This window comes from Delphinapterus leucas, chromosome 19 (genome assembly GCF_059928025.1).
Source record: "Delphinapterus leucas isolate spDelLeu-1000000601 "Yukka" chromosome 19, BTC_Dleu_Yukka2, whole genome shotgun sequence".
NCBI classification, from domain to species: domain Eukaryota; kingdom Metazoa; phylum Chordata; class Mammalia; order Artiodactyla; family Monodontidae; genus Delphinapterus; species Delphinapterus leucas.
The window spans coordinates 55,437,769-55,456,015 of NC_143147.1; the positions used below are offsets into that span (position 1 = coordinate 55,437,769).

The following is an 18,247-nucleotide window of genomic DNA, read 5'->3' on the forward strand; positions in this document are numbered from 1 at the left end:
TCAGAACCATTTTTGTTTTTTTAGATTCCATATATATCCAGGTTCTTTCTTAATCAAATAGGATGTGCCTGTCCCCAGAGTATAAATCACCGAGATTTGTATAAGGAATCTTGGTTTCAGGAGAGCTCCCCGGAAGTTTACAGTGAAGCTTTTTATGCCCCTCTGGTCACATAGCTAAGCCAGGCTGTCTAAGTAGTCCAGGTGTAAGCTGTCAATAAACAACTAGACCTGGTTGCTACCAGGGGAGTTTCAAACTTTAAACAGCAAATTATAAGTCATTAGTTATCCCTGTTGACCTTATCTTGGCTAAGAGTCAGTACCAGAGTTCCAGGCATCCCCAGAGATAAGTGTAGGGCTGGCCCAGTCTAGCTGTAAATTAACTCTGTCTTACATAATACTATAACAATCTTTCTTAGACTTAGAAAACTGAGATTCAAAAATAATTGGTCCCAGATCACATAGATATTAAGAGGCAAAGCTAAGATTCAAGTTCAGGTCTGTATAACTTCAAAACCCATGGTCCTAATTATTACAAAACAGTGCATAGTTCTAAAATAATTCTCTCTCAGAACAGATGACCTAAGACTATTATCCAGCATTAAAAATTTAGTTTTTATCAACAAAAGCAAAGTAGTGAATCAAGATAAAAATTATTACTATCAGTTATTTTTAATATTTATTTGTTTGTTTATTTGGTTGTGTCGGGTCTTGGTTGCAGCAGGCAGCTCCTTACTTGTGGCTCACAGACTCCTTAGTTGTGGCTCGAGTGCTCCTTAGTTGCAGCACATGGGCTCCTTAGTTGTGGCAGGTGGCTCCTTAGTTGAGACATGCCTGTGGGATCTAGTTCCTGGATCAGGGATCAAACCCAGGCCCCCTACATTGGGAGCGTGGAATCTTAATGACAGTGCCACCAAGGAAGTCCCTACTATCAGTTTTTAATTATTATAGATGACAAGCAAATGTGCTTGTACCCATGTACACTTACAATGGGTGCATTTTATGGTATGTAAATTGTACCTCAATAAAACTTTTAAATATATGGAGCTAATTTTATTCACAATGAGCCTGTTTATAAGCCTGTAATTCCTACTTCCTCACACTATCTTCCTGGCCTATATGGCAATATAAACAGAAATGCCATGTAAGCAGTTCTTTATACTGAGGTAGCAATTTATTTTTCTATATCAAGGAAGGAAAATGGAGAAATTCTCAGAAAAATCTCCTTAATTACTTACAACTCAGTATTTCCCACTATTCTTTGTTCCACATGGGAATGACTAGGTCTAGAGAATTAAAATGGAGATAGAATAGGTCTAGTGGAAAACAAATATGTATAATTTTCAATGAGAGGCCGTGTCTTCCTCTTCAACTCCACTCATAGAAACTTTGCACATAGGGGTGCTTAATTTATGTAGGCCAATGTCTGACATATAGACTGCTTGGGCTTTAGACTTTTGAAACTTTTAGTAGCCACATGAATCAAAATATCATTGCATTCTCTGGTGCTTTATTCACCTTGTTGACTTTAAGTGATATGATAAGTTCTCACTCTAGAGGAATGGTTGAGTAAAATAGGAGCATCCATAAAATTGACTAATGTGCAGACATTAGCATGTTGTTATTAAAAGTAGCATTTCAGGGCTTCCCTGGTGGCGCAGTGGTTGAGAGTCTGCCTGCCGATGCAGGGGACATGGGTTCGTGCCCTGGTCCGGGAAGATCCCACATGCCGTGGAGCGGCTGGGCCTGTGAGCGATGGCCGCTGAGCCTGCGCGTCCAGAGCCTGTGCTCCGCAGCAGGAGAGGCCACAGCAGTGAGAGGCCCGTGTACCTCAAGAAAAAAAAATAGCATTTCATTTTGTGATTCTTCATTTTTTCTGTGTGTGGCCTCTTTTGCCACAGGATTGTCCTTTTTCTGGGATTAAAGATTTAGGACCTATCTTGTTCACCACTGTAGTCTGACACATACTAGTTGCTCAATAAAATTTTATTGGCTAGATAAGTGAATGAAATAAACTAAAAGTCACCATATTCTGTGAAAAGCATCAATGAAGCAAAAATGTACAAAATTCCTAAATGGGAATGGTTAACCAGAGGATTCTACTTCTGGTATTTTATGTGAGTTGTCTGTTTTCACTCTTTCTGTGCCCCAATGGTTCTGGACCATTGAGCATCCAATAAAACTAATTTATTCATCCTCTCAACAAATATTTGTTGATCATATACTGTGTGCCAGGGACTAGATACATTTCTCTCTAGTGAAAAAGGGCAAGGGATACTTTGGGTTTGAAAAACAAGTGAACTGTGTAATAACAGGTTTGGTTCATGCAGATAGTACAGTTGTAGTGCAAAATGACATCACTGCTCTTCTCACACTGGGAAACTGGATGTCTTCCTTGTCTTTACTTTTAAATACCATGACCATAGAAGCCCTTCCTTATTATAAACTTTATCATTTAAATGATAAAATAGGGTCCATAGGCCAATGAATAATTCTTTGTACCATGAACTAATTCAAAGTTTCTCAAATCTTTTCACCACCCATGAGGACTTTCATAATTTTTATTGATAGGCCCTGTATTTTTGAAAAACTTTTCAGCATCACTCTATTCATTGTCCAGTAGCTTCTACCTCATTTTTTATTTATCAAATGTATATATACGTATGGTATATATATATATACATATGATATGTATACATATATATATATATGCCAAAATTTCTGTTCAACGTGAGATAACTAATGTTATCACCCTTGATATAATTGCAGCTAAGTTTATAGAAGCTTGATGTTTTAGGTAACTAGTCAACATACTATTACTTATAAATTATTTGAAAACATATTATTACTTACAAATTATTTGAAATATTGAAAATAGTGAAACTCATTACTACCTTCTCAGACCTTTAAAGGTGTCGTGTTCCAGTGTTTGGAGCCTACTGAATGTGCTCAGGGTTTATCTGGAGAAAAGGGGTATATTTCTGGAGTATATACCAGGGTAAGACCACACAGATACAAGTGAATCTTAGCCAGCTCTGATTTGGGACTTAAGGATAAAAACTTCTGCTGGGACACACCACCAAAAAAAACCATGAAAGGCAAAGGGTTAACTAACAGACACTTTACATGTAGACAAGTCCTCCGGGAAACAGAAGTTTTACATTCTCCAGCTTTCATTATACTGACCCTAGCAGCTGTGTGAACTCCAAGCCTCTAGCTAAGAATTAAAAGCCAGCTGAATCACCACATCTTTACACCGAATGAAATTATACTTCAGTCAAATTTTACAGAAAGAAAAATGTTTAAATGTATTTTAAAGTAATAAGACAATTTCCAGAAATTAGGAAAAGAAGCATGCATCTGTTTAAAAAGAACGCACACAGACACATACACACATAATATAAATTTACACCTATATCTTATCACTGAACATATTTAGAAATTATACAGTATGCTATAGAACCCATAAAATCTCATTGGGGAAGGTGTAACATTGTGTTTGGTGGCAAAAAGGTTAGGATCCGTTGGGCTATTTATGACTGAAAGATAAATATGTGAACTGAATTTTTAATTAAAAACAGAGGCCTTGTAGTGTTTCCTTAATTAGACAGACTCTTTCTCCTATATTAGCGTCTACTTAGGGAATGTTTCTATATTCTCTAATTCTTTGTTTCATATAAAGGGCCAGGAAGGAAAAATATAGGGTAAAAAGACTATAAAGATCTTTTTGACACCTCTAGGGCTCTCCAGCAATCCATGAAAAGTATGTGAATTCCCTTTTGATGAAATTCCACAGTTTTTACCATTGATGGGCCCTATTTGTAGGCCCCTTAGCACTGATATATGAATTTGTTTAATTCATTCAAAAAGAGTTGTTAAAAATAAATCTTTGAGAGAGAACCTGTGTGAGAGAGTTATACTTTGGTTTCAATTGTTTAAACTTCATGATGGAGATGAAGTCATCAGTAACTTTTTAAAAATAATGTTTCTGATATTGTCATTATCTAGTCATGTATTTGGAGAGTAGTAAACAGATTAACCTCTAGGTTTGGTTTTCTTTTTTAATTCACTCTACTCTTTTCTTCAGCTACCTTGACAAGCTATTCTGAAAACATGGAACGCACAAAATACGTTGGGGAAAGCAGTAAAGAATTAGGATCTGGAGGAAACATAAAGCCTTGGCAGTCTCAAAAATCCAGCATGGATTCCTGTTTATATCGAGTAGATGAAAACATGACGGCTTCCACCTATAGTCTGAATAAGATCCCAGAGAGGAATTTGGAAACAGTTTTATCACAGTCAGTACAGTCTATTCCTCTTTATCTTATGCCACGGCCAAATTCAGTAGCAGGTAAGTTTTATTTGTTTTAAATCACCATTTTATTGGCATATATATTGAAATGAAGATAAATTCTGCTCTCACAGTATTTAAATTTTCCATTCATCTTCTTTAACTAAGCTATTCTTTTATGTTTGGGTAATATACATGTGTATGTCTTTTTGAACCTGGGGGAAGGTTTGTGTTCCTTAAGTGATTGTTTAGTTCTGCTTCCAAAATATAAATATAAAATAGGGACTTCCCTTGCAGTCCAGTGGTTAAGACTTCACCTACCAAAGCAGGGGCTGCGGGTTTGATCCCTGCTCAGGGAGCTAAGATCCCACATGCCTTCGGCCAAAAAACCAAAACATAGAACAGAAGCAATGTTGTAACAAATTCAATAAAGACTTTTAAAAAAAAAAAGGTCCACATCAAAAAAAATCTTAAAAGAAAACCAGAATATAAATATAAAATAAAAACACATAAAATCAAAAAGAGAACCTATAAAGTATATTGTCAAGCTGTTAAAAGTCTTTTCTCACATCAGAATTCTTTCAAAGGATTTCACTTTGAGATTTTAAAAACTTTAGTTTTAAAAAACATTATTTGAGAATTCCCTGGCGGGCCAGTGGTTAGGATTCTGAGCTTTCACTGCCAAGGGCCTGGGTTCGACCCCTGGTCAGGGAACTAAGATCCCACAAGCTGCGCTGTGCAGCCAAAATAAAATTTTAAAAACATTATTAAATTGAAGTATATTTCAGTAGAATTTATATTACCAGAAACATCACCTGTAGTTTGAGAGAGTGACAAGCAGGCAAGAATTCAACTTCCCCATTCGAAGAGCTCAGTATTTTCACAGTACACTGGCTATCTTACCATAGTAGAATCATCAGGTACCTACGTTGCTAAAGAATAACTCAAACACCACTAGCAGTCTCAGTCATAAAGGGATGATACAGATAATAAGTGGCTGGAATATGGAGCCATTATTCTTTGGCAGCTGTTCAGAACTACGTCAAGGGATATTTTTAATACAGCTAAGTTGCTGTTTAATAATTCAGACCAGAACTTTTGCAGAACGGTTGGGCATTCTGACATTTTCAAAATGCATCATCATCTGGACTTTGTCCATGCTACAAAATCAAAGTTATGTTTGTCTTTCTTACTTGCCTGATGAGTGTCAGGATGGGTTTATCTCACTGACACAAGATAATAAAATACTTACTGTAGTCAGGAGCTCTTTCCAGATGTAATTATTTATGTTACGCAGATGATGGTGTGATGCTTCTTGCCTTTCCCATCTCCCTTCTGTACCTTTTCTAAACCATTACTCTTTGTTCCGTCCTCTGGAGACCATCAGCATCTGTCATCAGATGCGATTACGAGGAGCGTGGCTCATCTGGAAGATCAGTAACTGCAGAGGATTTTAATATTAATTTTTCAAGATTATTCACTTTTATATAATGACAGAAAATTTTCTCTCCTGGGTTCTTTTCAATATGATGATCCCCAACCATGACATCATTTTTAGAATCCTAGACTGCTATAACTTATGAGAAATTGCTAGGCAAATTCAGTCTATCCAAAAGAGAAACATGTAAATCCTTGCTTACATAAAAGTGGAAAATATAGCTACAAGCCTTAATGGTACATCCCAATTTACTTCTTAATTAAGCTGCAGTGATTTCTAAGAGAATTCTGGCTCTGTTATTTGAGAAGAACACTGAGCACTTAGTAGGAAACAGAGGTATAAGCTTCTTTTGTTCTCTTTTTAGTTCACTGAAGAGATTATAAAATACTTTTCCCTTCTTGAGCATAAGTGTCTGTAAAGATTCATTATTTTACCCTATGCAAAAACTAACTTTAGGTTTTACAAAAAGTTGTACAGGACTAATTAGACAGATACGATTCATCCCTCACTGTCTCTAAAGGTTTCTAACACTGTTGCTTTCCAGAAGTTGGCATAAGGCAGCTGTCAGAAGCATCAATAAGTTATCAGACATTTCTCTAACTAATAGATATTGAAGAAATTGACTGCATAGAACCCAGGTTTCTATACCAGGTATTTTAGTCACCGGGTAAAAGTATAATTTGAAATATGTTTTTTAAAAAACTTTAAAAAGCAAGCAGTATTTTATCAGGTGAAGAGTACATTCTTCCATTATATGGATTGTAAGATTTTTGTCTATTTAGAATTTTATCTTGTAAGCACTGTTATTCTAGTTACTTAATAAAATCTTTTAAATTGTGGTCAACTTTTAGGGAATTATTCAATTTGTGAATTTTTCAGACTTCTTAACTACCTCTCATGGTATATTTTTTGCAAACTGCCATTTAGCAACTTTACTGTTTGTAGTCATCATCATACTTGTGGCTACAATTGTACGTCAGTAACTTTTTGCATATCCATTGGAACAGTGACTGAAGCAAATATTAAGATTTTTTGGGAGAATTACAGGAGGGAATTCTAATTGACATCCATTGTTGTTTTGGTAACCTATTTGGCTGCAGTGTGATAAATGCTATAATACAGTAATTTATGAAGTACCATAGGAACACAGAGGAGGAAGCATCTAAGTGCAAAGGGGAGAGTAGGGTAGAGAAGAACAGAAAACATCACAGAGAAGGACAAATAAGAATTCACTAGAAGGACTAAGAGAAGAAAGAGGAAGGAGGCACCAAGAAGTTAAAAAACTTGGCATATAATTGGTATTTCTCCATGACTAGGACCTGGGGTATATGGAAGGAATGGTAGAAAATGATGTTGAAAGGGATGCCAAAGACCTTATGCACTCTGATGTTATGTTGGGTTTACTTTGTTGATAGTGAGTTTAAACAGGAGCCATATTATCACATTTACAGTTCAAAAGAATGACTGTATGTATCCATCCCTTATAAGATAGACTGAAGGGCAAAAGCCTGGAGTTAGAGAAAATAGTTAAAAGCTTCTGGTATTGTGCAAAATTATAGTGAATTGAATTGCCAGGTTATATCAATAGAGTTGAGAGAGTGGCTTGAGAGATCTTCTTCTTTTTTACCTTAAAAAATAACATTTATTAGATTTTTTAATACAGAGAGATATAAAGAAGAAAACAAAACAAGAAATGAGCTATAATCTCCTTGCCCAGTGGTTCCTGCTGACATATTCTAGAAATTAAAGATTCATATATATTATATAATATATATAAAATAAAAATTCAGATTCAAACACAAAAGGAAAAGCCACTTTCCCCTCTCTTCTTAGTAAAACGTTAATATTATGGTTCTTTAAAAATATATATTATACATATAATATTCATATTATATACGTAATATAATATATATTATATAGCTACATGTGATTATAATATATGTAAGAGACATGTGAGGTCAAAAATCAATAAGATTTATACAAGAGAAATGAAAGCATATGTTCTTACCCAGATTTACACAAATCATAGCAGCTTTATTTGTAATGGCCACAAATTGTCAGTATCCCAAATGCCCATCAACAGGTGAATGGATAAACAAATTAAGCATATCTTTACAGTGAATACTACCCAGCAGTAAAAAGAATGAACTGATACTGCAACAACATGTATGAATCTCAAAATAGTTAATGCTGAGTGAAAGAAGCCAGATTTTTTAAAAGTACATACTATATGATTACATTTATATGAAATCCTAGAAAATGCAAACTAGTCTATAGGCACAGAGGGTCTCTCTTGCAATACAACCATCTGTACGTGCGAGTTTCACCGAGCCCTCTTTGTATGACCCTGTGGGAATTAGGGCTCATAACTGACACAATGTCGATACTCTGGCTACTGTTACTCCTCTGAGTAATAAACTGTCTTTCATCTATGACCTAGATGTCTCATGTCTTCTTCCTCAAGCATCCAGGCTTGTTAGCTTACAAGTAGGATAAAATATCAGATCCTTCACAGTTCTTGACAATGAAATACCATTATACCCATACCTAAAAAAATTAAAAGGAATGGCAATGCCAAGTGTTCGTGAGGACGTGATGCGATTGGAATTGTCATACATCGCTGATGGGGGTATATTAATAAATTGGCATTACCACTTTGTAAAGCTGCTTGGCAAGATCTGTTAAAGGTGTATAAAGCTATATGTGCATGTTATCTAAAACCTAGCGATTCCACTCCTGCATAGACTAGCCATCAAAAATAAGTCCTTATATTCACCAAAAGACAAATATAAGAATGTTCATATCAGTTTTAGTTATAATACCCAAAAGCTGAAATTAATCCACATGTCCATCAACAGTCTTGATGAATTGTGTACAACAATGAAAAAGAATGTACTACTGCTATAGACAACGTCGTGGAGAGTGCACACTTTATGAAGTATGTATATTTATATAAAGTTCAGAAAAACAGACAAAACTATGGCACTTCTGTGGTGAAGAACTAAAGTAGTGGTTACCTTTGATGGGAATATCAATTAAGGGAGCCTTCTATATCTTGATCTGAATGGTGGTTGCATGGGTGTATACATAGATAAAAATTTATTGAGCTAAATACTTAAGATTTATGTACACTGTGTATATAAATTATACCTCAACTTAAAATACATATAAAGTATATATTTAAGCTCTTGTCTTTCTAAAAGGGTTTTCCTTTGTCTTTGGTTTAGAAATAGCAGTCCTAGGTGACATCACTAGATCTTTGAAGAAATACCTATTTTTAGTGTTGATTAAAAATATCCAAATAACTTCAAGAACTGGATGATTTACTTAAGGTGTATCAGAAGTTTGTTCCTTTTTCTTGCAAATAGTATTCCATTGTACGTCTCTACCTCATTTTATCTGTCCATTCACCAAGTTGATGGACATTGAGGTTTTTTCCATTTTTTAGCTATTGTGAATACTGCTGCTATGAACATTCTTGTGCCAGTCTTTGAATGGATATATATTTTCATTTCTCTTGAATAGATACCTAGGATTGGAATTGCTGGATCATAGGGTCAATCTATGTTTAACTTTTTAAGAAACTTTGAAACTGTTTTCCAAAGCGACTGCACCACCCACAGTGTGTGGAGACTCCTGTTTCTCCACCTCCCGTCTGCCATTTGTTATTGTCTTACCTCTTATTATGGTTATTCTAGCAGATGTGAAATGCTGTCTTGTGGTTTTAATTTGCATTTTCCTAGTGACTAATGATGTTGAGTTTATTTTGTGTGCTTATTAGCTATTCATATATCTTCTCTGGTGAAATAACTATTTTTTATGGGCTGTCTGTCTTCCTATTATTGAGTTGTTAGAATTTGTTGTATATTCTGCATACAAATCCTTATCAGAGATGTGTTTGTAAAATATTTTCTCCCACTCTGTTGCCTATCTTTTTGTTTTCTTATTGATGTATTTTGAAACACAAAATTTTTTTAAATTTTTATTCCTTCATTGAAGTATACTTGATTTACAATGTGTCAGGTGTACAGCAAGGTGTTTCAGTTAAACATATATATTTGTATGCTCTTTCAGATTCTTTTCCATTATAGGTTATTACAAGATACTGAATACAGTACCCTGTAGGTCCTTGTTGGTTATCTATTTTATATATAGTAGCGTGTATCTGTTTATCCCAAATTCCAAATTTTTCCCTCCCCCCTCCCTTTCCCCTTTGGTAACCATAAGTTTGTTTTCTATGTCTGTTAAGTCTGTTTCTGTTTTGTAAATGAGTTCATTTGTATCATTTTTTAGATTCCACATACAAGTGGTATCATATGATATTTGTCTTTCTCTGTCTGACTTACTTCACTTAGTATGATAATCTCTAGGTCCTTCCATGTTGCTGCAAATGGCACTATTTCATTCTTTTTTATGGCTAAGTAGTACTCCATTGTATTTATATACCACATCTTCTTTATCCATTCATCTGAAACACAAAAAATTTGATGACATCAATTTATCAGATTTTTCTTCTGTGGACCATGCTTTTGGTGCCATTTTTTTTAAATCATTTTAACAAAGTAAAACTGTTTATATCAAGTATTATAAAACACTGATTTTTCTTTGTTATTGAAGTTTATTTTAACTCAAGTACTGAAAAATACTTCCTTACATACTTAAATGCTTTCTTCCTTCTTCTTTTCCTTCTACCCTCCCTCATGTTAAAACATAAGTAAAAGGGATAATATTAGTCTAAATTGTTATTCCGATAAACCTTAATTATTGATGAGTTTTTCATCTATCACAGTGGTCATCTCATAACACTGGCCTTTCTGGCTAGCAGAGATTTTTCAGATTCTTAAGCAGTACTGATCATGCTTCTTCAATAGATCTGTCCTGGAGAATAGGATTTTATACTGTTGGAGGAGCACTTACTGACTGTGTTGAACAAAATACTTCATCAGAGAATTATTTCTTGTCAATGTTGAATGTAATACAAATAGACCTGCTATTGCCTACAGGGCAAGTCATAGGTCAAGGAGTAGTTTGTATGGGAAACCATGTATCTGTATCTGTAACCATGTTCTGTATCTGGAAACCATGGTTTCAGATCCTCACACAGAGGCAGGAAAGTAAACCAAACGACTCAATTATTCTCAAAATTTAATAGATTATAGGTTGAAAGTGTTTCCAGAATGTAGAAGGACAAAATTACTTTCACCTGCTAACTGTATAATGTGTGTAAATATTTGATAAGACCACAATCTCTAGTAGCTTAAGTGATTAGATACCTCAATCAGTTTTTAAAGTAAATTGTATTAGCTCAGGAGGGTCCTCTCTTCTCATTTTAGCTCTAGATATATATGTTTTCCTTTACTTTCTAATGTACGTAGAAGTGGCTCCCCAAGCTGGGGGAAGATCAAATACTCAAATCTCCTTGGTGAACAGGAATGATTGATGATTTCAAATATGAGATGAGTTTGAAATAGGGAAAAGAGTCAGTATATTTTACTTATTAAATTGTTCTAAGTATATGAATGGGGTTGGGGAGTGATGAATGCCAGTAATAAAAGGCTTTGTTCAAACTCAGCTTTTAAATTTCCTTCTTTTTTAAACTTTATCTCAGTATGAGTGATATAATTATTTATTTTAGAGACCAATTAATGTTGAATAATGATATGAAAATACCATTTTCATCACATTTTTAAAAACCTAGGGAATTAATTGTTTAATTGGTCCTTGCTGTGTTATAGACTTCTCCCCAGCTGGGGAAGAGAAGCATCCTCTTTAGCTTGAGCTTTGTGGCATCTTTACAGGACCACATTTGTCACGACCAGGAAATTGTCAAGGAATTATATGGGGCTGATGCTGGATTGAACTCTGAGGAGTAAAACTGTCTGTGTTATTCCATAATTCTTGATTTTAAAGAGAATTGGAAAGGATGTGTGGCTTTTATAACACTTTTATTTTCAGGGAATGGAGTCAGCACATATAAAATGTTTATAGTGATTTATTTTTTTTAATATTTTCTGAGATTTTAACTCACTACAATGTATTGAAGTAACATATGTAATGAAATTTTTTAAACAATCATGTACTTTTTGTTGATTACTAAAGTAGGTCTGATTGAATAAATATATTGGTCAGTTAGATTTAGCTATATACCTTTAGCAACATAAAGATTCTTAAACAAGTGAAGTCTAAAGTTAATGTACCAATTAAAAGCTCCATATACCACAAATGAAAATAGTACTATTTACTGAAAACATAAAAACTTTTATCTTGAATGATTGAAGTGATTAAAGGTGAGTTTTGGCAGTCTAGCATTAAAGGTTGGGTTTTTCCTGGAGCAGCTCAGTTTTCTGAATATAAATTTAGAAGTTTATGCACCTTTAAATTAAAATCGTAAAATATGAAAAAATAAAAACTGTCTTTTATTGTTTTCAAAATGTAAATCACTGTTGCATATTTTTAAGCCTGTTGTGTTGGAAGGAAGCAGAGAACCCTTGTGGACTTGTGGTTGCATGGCAGAAATTATCAGAGTAGGCTGTCTGTGGTCATCTTTGATGTCTTAAAATGAGATTGGCAATGAATTGGAGGGATATGAGAAGCAGGAAATGTTCACTTACAACAGCTGTCCTCAGTGCTTTGTGTGAAAATGAAGAGTCTATCAGGGAAACATGCAAACAACAGAAGTCAGTTAAAATATAAACTCTCACCATCTGCTTCTTAATGTTTGGTGCTGCACATTTTCGTAAGAGAAGGATCTTAAGAATCAGGTAAATGCAAAATGGGAATCCTGGGGGATTTAAATGAATCCAATTGGAAACTGTAATAAAGATTTTACCAAAAAAAATAAAATCAGAAATGGGCTTTTCTGCAGTCAGAATGTTGGCTTTATGAACAAGGGTATAAGAACAGCAGAGTGGCTTCTTGCCCAGGCTGTAGCAAACATAAAGTGTCATTCCAGGCTCCCTGCTCAGGTCAGCCAGAATGGCAATTGTGCTACTAAAATCTGTTTGCATTAGTGGCAACTGATAGAAGAAGAAACAATTTAAACTGATTCCAAACTCTGTAATACAGAGTTGCCTCTGGAATGTTTTGTACCAAATGTCATCTGCTGGATTTCTTCCTGCCCACTTGTGTATTAAATTCAAAAAGTATGTCAGTTAAATGTTCTGTAAATGAGTCAGCTGTTCCAATCTGATGAAATTTCAGAAAAATATATGCTCCCTTTTTCCACTTCCCTCTTCCTTCTCTGAAAACAAGGATTTTTAATGACATAGATTTTATGGGCTTACTTTTTTAAAGCATTTTCTTTTTACATAAAACTTTTTATTGTTGACTTGTTTTTCCTATTTCATCAGTTCACTTCAACTTACCTGACTAATTCTTATATTTGTATCTAGAAAGTGTTCATTAAATATTATAGTATTGATTTAATTTGACAGAATTATCTCAAAAAAATTGCCAGGACAATTTCACAGTAAGAGTAGCACTACAAGGTGGGAATATATGTGTCCCTATAGATCTATCACTGGTGTTTTTATGGGATGATGATGTACAAGGCATTGTTGTTATAGCCACCTCCTTCATCCTTAGCTTTCAGATAACCCAGTGAGACAAAACCTAATTTGTTATTCATTGATTGTTTAAATATAGGCAAAACACAACGTGTATGTTAAATACAATTATTTAGTCATTAGAATAGCACTTATTGAGCATATGCTATATATGCCAGGCACTCTTCTAAGCACTTGAGAATCATCAATAAACAAAACAAAGATTCTCACCCTCGTGGAACTTACATTCTCACCAGGGAAAGTAAAATAAACAGAATAAATAAGTAATTTATATAGTATTCAGTACAGTAGAAAGTGATACGTGTTATAGAAAAAAGTAAAGGATCAGCAGTACCTGAAGAAAGATTTTATGAACATCATTGGAGCCAAGCATATTACCATAGTGATGTCTGTTAAACATTAAGCAGAGCAATGAGGAAGGTGAGGATAGAGCCAGACAGATTTCTAAATCTAAGTAGGACTAGCCTGGAATTTAGTTCTGTATTGAGCATTACGTGCAGGGCACTCTGATTTACTCTAAAGGAATGTAGTTATCAAAGATGAATCAGACATTTCCTAGTTGCCCTCAAGAATCTACCATAATCTAGTAAGGGAAGACAGACATGTAAACAATTAGCTGAATAACAAAAGTTCTAATTAGCCATATATGTATATGGTTGCTGAAAGGGAGAAGCAATTAATTCTGCCTGGGGGATCTATCAGGGAAGCAGAAAAAGTGTAGCCTGAGCAAATTTTGACAATGAGTGAGATGTTTGGCAAAGTATGACAAAGACTTTTTCTCAGAAATTGGCTTGCAAATAGAAAAGAGTCATGTGACTACGCCGCCTGAGAGTACAACTACGTACAATTAGTGAAACAAAGGCCACAGCGCATAGAATTTCAGATCTCCTGGCTGATCTTTCCAGTATTTGTCTGCTAAGTCTTTAAATACTATATTTGAAGGGACAAGAATTTTGAAAATGATGAAGCAGAAAGAAACTGAAAATAAGACTAAGGAAAACAATTTAATAAGGAAAAGAGGCAGTAAAGAAATTATTTTGGATTATTTGATAAAATAGTGATAGATTCAGAGATCAGAGAAAAAGATATTATTGCCAAAATAAGAAAAAGAATGAATGTTTTAAGAGACTTAGGTAACACTAACCATAACTCAATTGCAGTCTAGAATAAAGCAGTAGTTCCCCATTGGCTGGTTCAGAGCTATAGTGCTTGATATTGAATATTTCTGCTTTTCCTTAGTTCAGTTTGCCTGTGAGTATTTGGACTTGTAAAGGACTGACCTGTTTTTCAGTTCGGTTATTGCAATATTTTTTCTTTTTCTTCTAATGTCATTTATCTGAAATGAGAAATGTGCTGATTCCAAAATATATTTTACTACATTTCTTGGTTTTGTGAAAAAAAGCAATAGAACAACTGATGTTCATTTTTCTAGGAATTACTATGGTAAAGCTTAGTTTAGTAAAACTTGTTAAGTTCACAGTAAACATTTACATTTTATAAAAGCTGTCAGTAGCTCTTCATTTAATATAAGAAGTTGAACCTGTGAAACGAAGGCTGTGCCAGAAGATTTTTTTAATACAAAGAAATTAAAATGGATTGTGTAACTGTTATTTAACTTAAATCTATACTCCAAGTATAGATCTCCCATAGTTTAATCTTTAAAAGATTCATAGATGGATATAACGTATAAAAGGGAAAGACTTTAGGCTTCTTTTTTTAACAAAGCTTTTTGCTCCACTTCATGTTGTGTATTTCTATATCATTCTGCCTACTGTTAATGAAATATATATATTCTCTTTTTATTAAAACATATCAAACCATCTTAGTGTGTTAGCATATAGAACCATTTTAGTAAAAGTACCCTGCTAGAACCTTGCTTTAAAATCATATAATGTACCATTAATATTGCCATAATGATAACCAGAAATTTCTATCACTCATCCAGCTGTTACAGTTTTTATTTGAATTTTGTTTTAATGTGAATAAAAGAAAATAAAAAATTCTCATTGTCATTGGTCTTTTCATATTACTCTTCAGTTTATCAGCTTAAAAAGTACCTTATAAGTATTTTTCTTATTAAAAAAATAACAAATTTGGACTTTTGTTTGTTCTTTTGTTTCTTCTGCAGAAAATTTTGAAGTGCAGAGATTTATTGGCCTGTGACATGCAGGGCACCTTACTATGCATTGGCAAGGCCTTTATTGCCCAGGTTTGATAACTGCTCTTTGAAACCATAAAAAAACAGAGAATTGAGAGAAAGTGACAAAGATGAAGAAGGAATGAAAAATAAGCTTTTTAAGAAAGAATTAGATTTGTTTAGGTTTAAAAGGAGAGGAGGGTACAATGCAAATAGTGCTCACTGGATTGAGAGTTAAGATAGCTGGTTTCCAGGCCTGGCTCTCCAGTGAATAAGTGAGTCACTGTAGATAAATGACTTCACTGTCTCCTAAACTGTGAAAGGAGGGGATCTGACTAGATTGGGGTCAGCTAGTATTTTAGGCTTTGCAGGCCATATGGTCTGTGTCGAAACCATTCAACTCTATGGTAAACAGCTATTTAAACAAAGAGGCAAGGCTGTGTTCCAGTAAAACTTTATGCGACAGGCCAGATTTCATCCACAGGCCATAGTTTGCTGACCTCTAGTCTAGATGGCCTTTAAAACATCTTTTACGTCTGTGTTCTGTGATATTGCTTTATTATCAACATCACATAGTAAAAGAATTGCTGTTCAGTTATTTTCTATGCTATCTCAGCCAGGGGCTAGCCAGGAGACAGAAACCACACAGATATTTTAACAGAAGATGTTATATATAAAGAATTGTTAACTAGGTTTTAAAGAACTGAAAAGGTAAAAGAGAACACTGAGATATCATGGACTTAGCAACTTCAGAAAGCAGCTACCACTTCTGAGCCTGTAAATGAGAAGAGGTTGGGATTATTAAACCATAGAAGCTTGGGGGAGAGGCCCCACAAAGCTGAAACAAACATCTCTGTGAAGGGGCCATGCTCAGCTGATGCTAATATTTCTGAGCTCCAAGGAGGGCTCTGTGGGGACAGGACTTCTGGGGGCTGCCCACCCCCCACCTTTTTTTTTTTTTTGGTAGCTACACACATATGGATAAAGAACCTAGCAAAAGAAAATAGACTTTGGTTAAAACAGGAGGGATTGTATGAAACATAAGAAAGAACTAATTCACAGAACCAAATTAGAACCAGTGGGGATGGTGTAATTGTCCCCAGTGTTTTTAAATAAGAGATTAGAAAGTTATCTATTCTGGATAAATTTCAGAATGCAGAAATCGAGATTATCTTTTATTCTTCTGATATTTATTCTCTTCCTCTCTCTGGTGTGTCATGTGTCATTTGGCTTCCCTTTCTTGGTTTAAGTTCCCTGGACTAGCTTTCAAAGACTTTTATTTCCTTATAGAAACTATATGTATAATTTGGATAAATTCCTTTTGTATGGGTTTCCGGTAGATCCAGATAAATAAGACAGTTGGGGTAATTGAAGGGTGAGGGGAATATATGTCTCTTGCACTTGTTCTTATTCTTTTCTCTCTTCCTCCCCTTCTCTTCGATTTTCTCCATCTTTTCTCTCTTTTTCAGCTCATGGAGCACTTTGTAACTGACTTTGTGCCATTTATCATAGCCCTCTTTATGTTATTATGTCTTACCTTGACTGAGGATGTGGACATGGCTTCACTGGAGCTCAGCAGCCAAGAGTGATCTCAGCTTGCTTCCTTTCACCCACTCCAAAATATCACAGAGGTAGACTAGCAATGAAGCCAGCGAGGGCACCAAGAACAGAGCCTGGCACACAGGAGTCTCTCAGTAAATAATTGTCATGGAATTACTGAACTAACCCCCAGCACAGTATCTTACATAGTTGGCAACAGATTGAATTAACGGTTTAATTAATCACGTATGAGCTCTAAATAACCATTTTCTGATGGAAGTTTGGGGGTTTTTTTCTTTCTTGTTAAAAGCTTTTTGTCTTCAGCACTTCCTGATTCTTGGACTCAATAGCTCTCAGTATGTAGCAGTGCCGTTTTACCCCCATCTTCTGCCATTTTCTCTGTCTCTTTCGTGGCTAGGTTAGGGGTTAAAGGATTTATAGATGCAGTGGGAAGCCACTGTTGCTTGACCTTCATCTTCAGAGAGCAACAACACGTTCTTTGGAATTCATAGACATTGGCAGTTCCCTAAATGCTATTTGGCAGTTCTCTGTCCATTGTCCCAGGTGCCTGCCTTTCCATTATATACATACATATACACACATGTGAAAATTGTTTTTAGGATGTTTTCATATTTCATTCTTTACCGTGAATGAGAAATGTTGAAAATAGAGCTTCATGGTTCTTTTCTAGCTTAATATAATTTGGAACAGATTTCTGCACTGATGTTTATACAGATGGGATTTGTGACCCAAAAGAAGCAAAAACTAATAGTCTTTGTTGCCAGGTACTAATGTGTTTGCCAACTTGTTGCTAGTATTCTCTATAAGCTCAGGCATTTGATAGTAGTGAAGGAGCCGCAGACAACTCTTGACATGTTTTCCTGGCACATGTTCCAGACACTGATGAGGACTTGGAGTTGAGCAAATTCTCAGTAAATGTATCTGCTCTGATTCCGAAGTCTGGAGATACAGACTGACAGTTTTCTAAACTTAGGTATTCTGACTAAACTCTTCTGTCTTATCAGCCACAAGCTCCACCCACTTGGAGGACCTCGCTTACCTGGATGAGCAGAGACATACACCTTTGAGAACTTCTCTTCGAATGCCAAGACAGAGCATGGCCGGTGCTCGCACACAACAGGATTTAAGAGGTTAGAACCACAAGAGGGCTTTGCATGGGGATGCCCAGGGGAAAATGGAAATGGGCAGTAGGCAAAAAGTTCCTTTGTTTCCAGTTTCCACACCTATTTAAGCCTCCCTTAAGTGAGCATGTAACCAGT

General features: G+C 35.1%; 1 protein-coding gene across 1 annotated transcript in view; it reads left to right on the forward strand.

The window, feature by feature from the left end:
* TANC2 (tetratricopeptide repeat, ankyrin repeat and coiled-coil containing 2) overlaps window positions 1-18,247 on the forward strand; it is a 349,573-nt gene that overhangs the window by 203,330 nt on the left and 127,996 nt on the right. Inside the window, exons 8-9 of the mRNA XM_022589090.3 lie at window positions 4,085-4,348; window positions 17,993-18,118. Of these exons, the coding sequence (XP_022444798.1) occupies window positions 4,085-4,348; window positions 17,993-18,118 (390 nt within the window). The remainder of the gene's footprint in view (window positions 1-4,084; window positions 4,349-17,992; window positions 18,119-18,247) is intronic.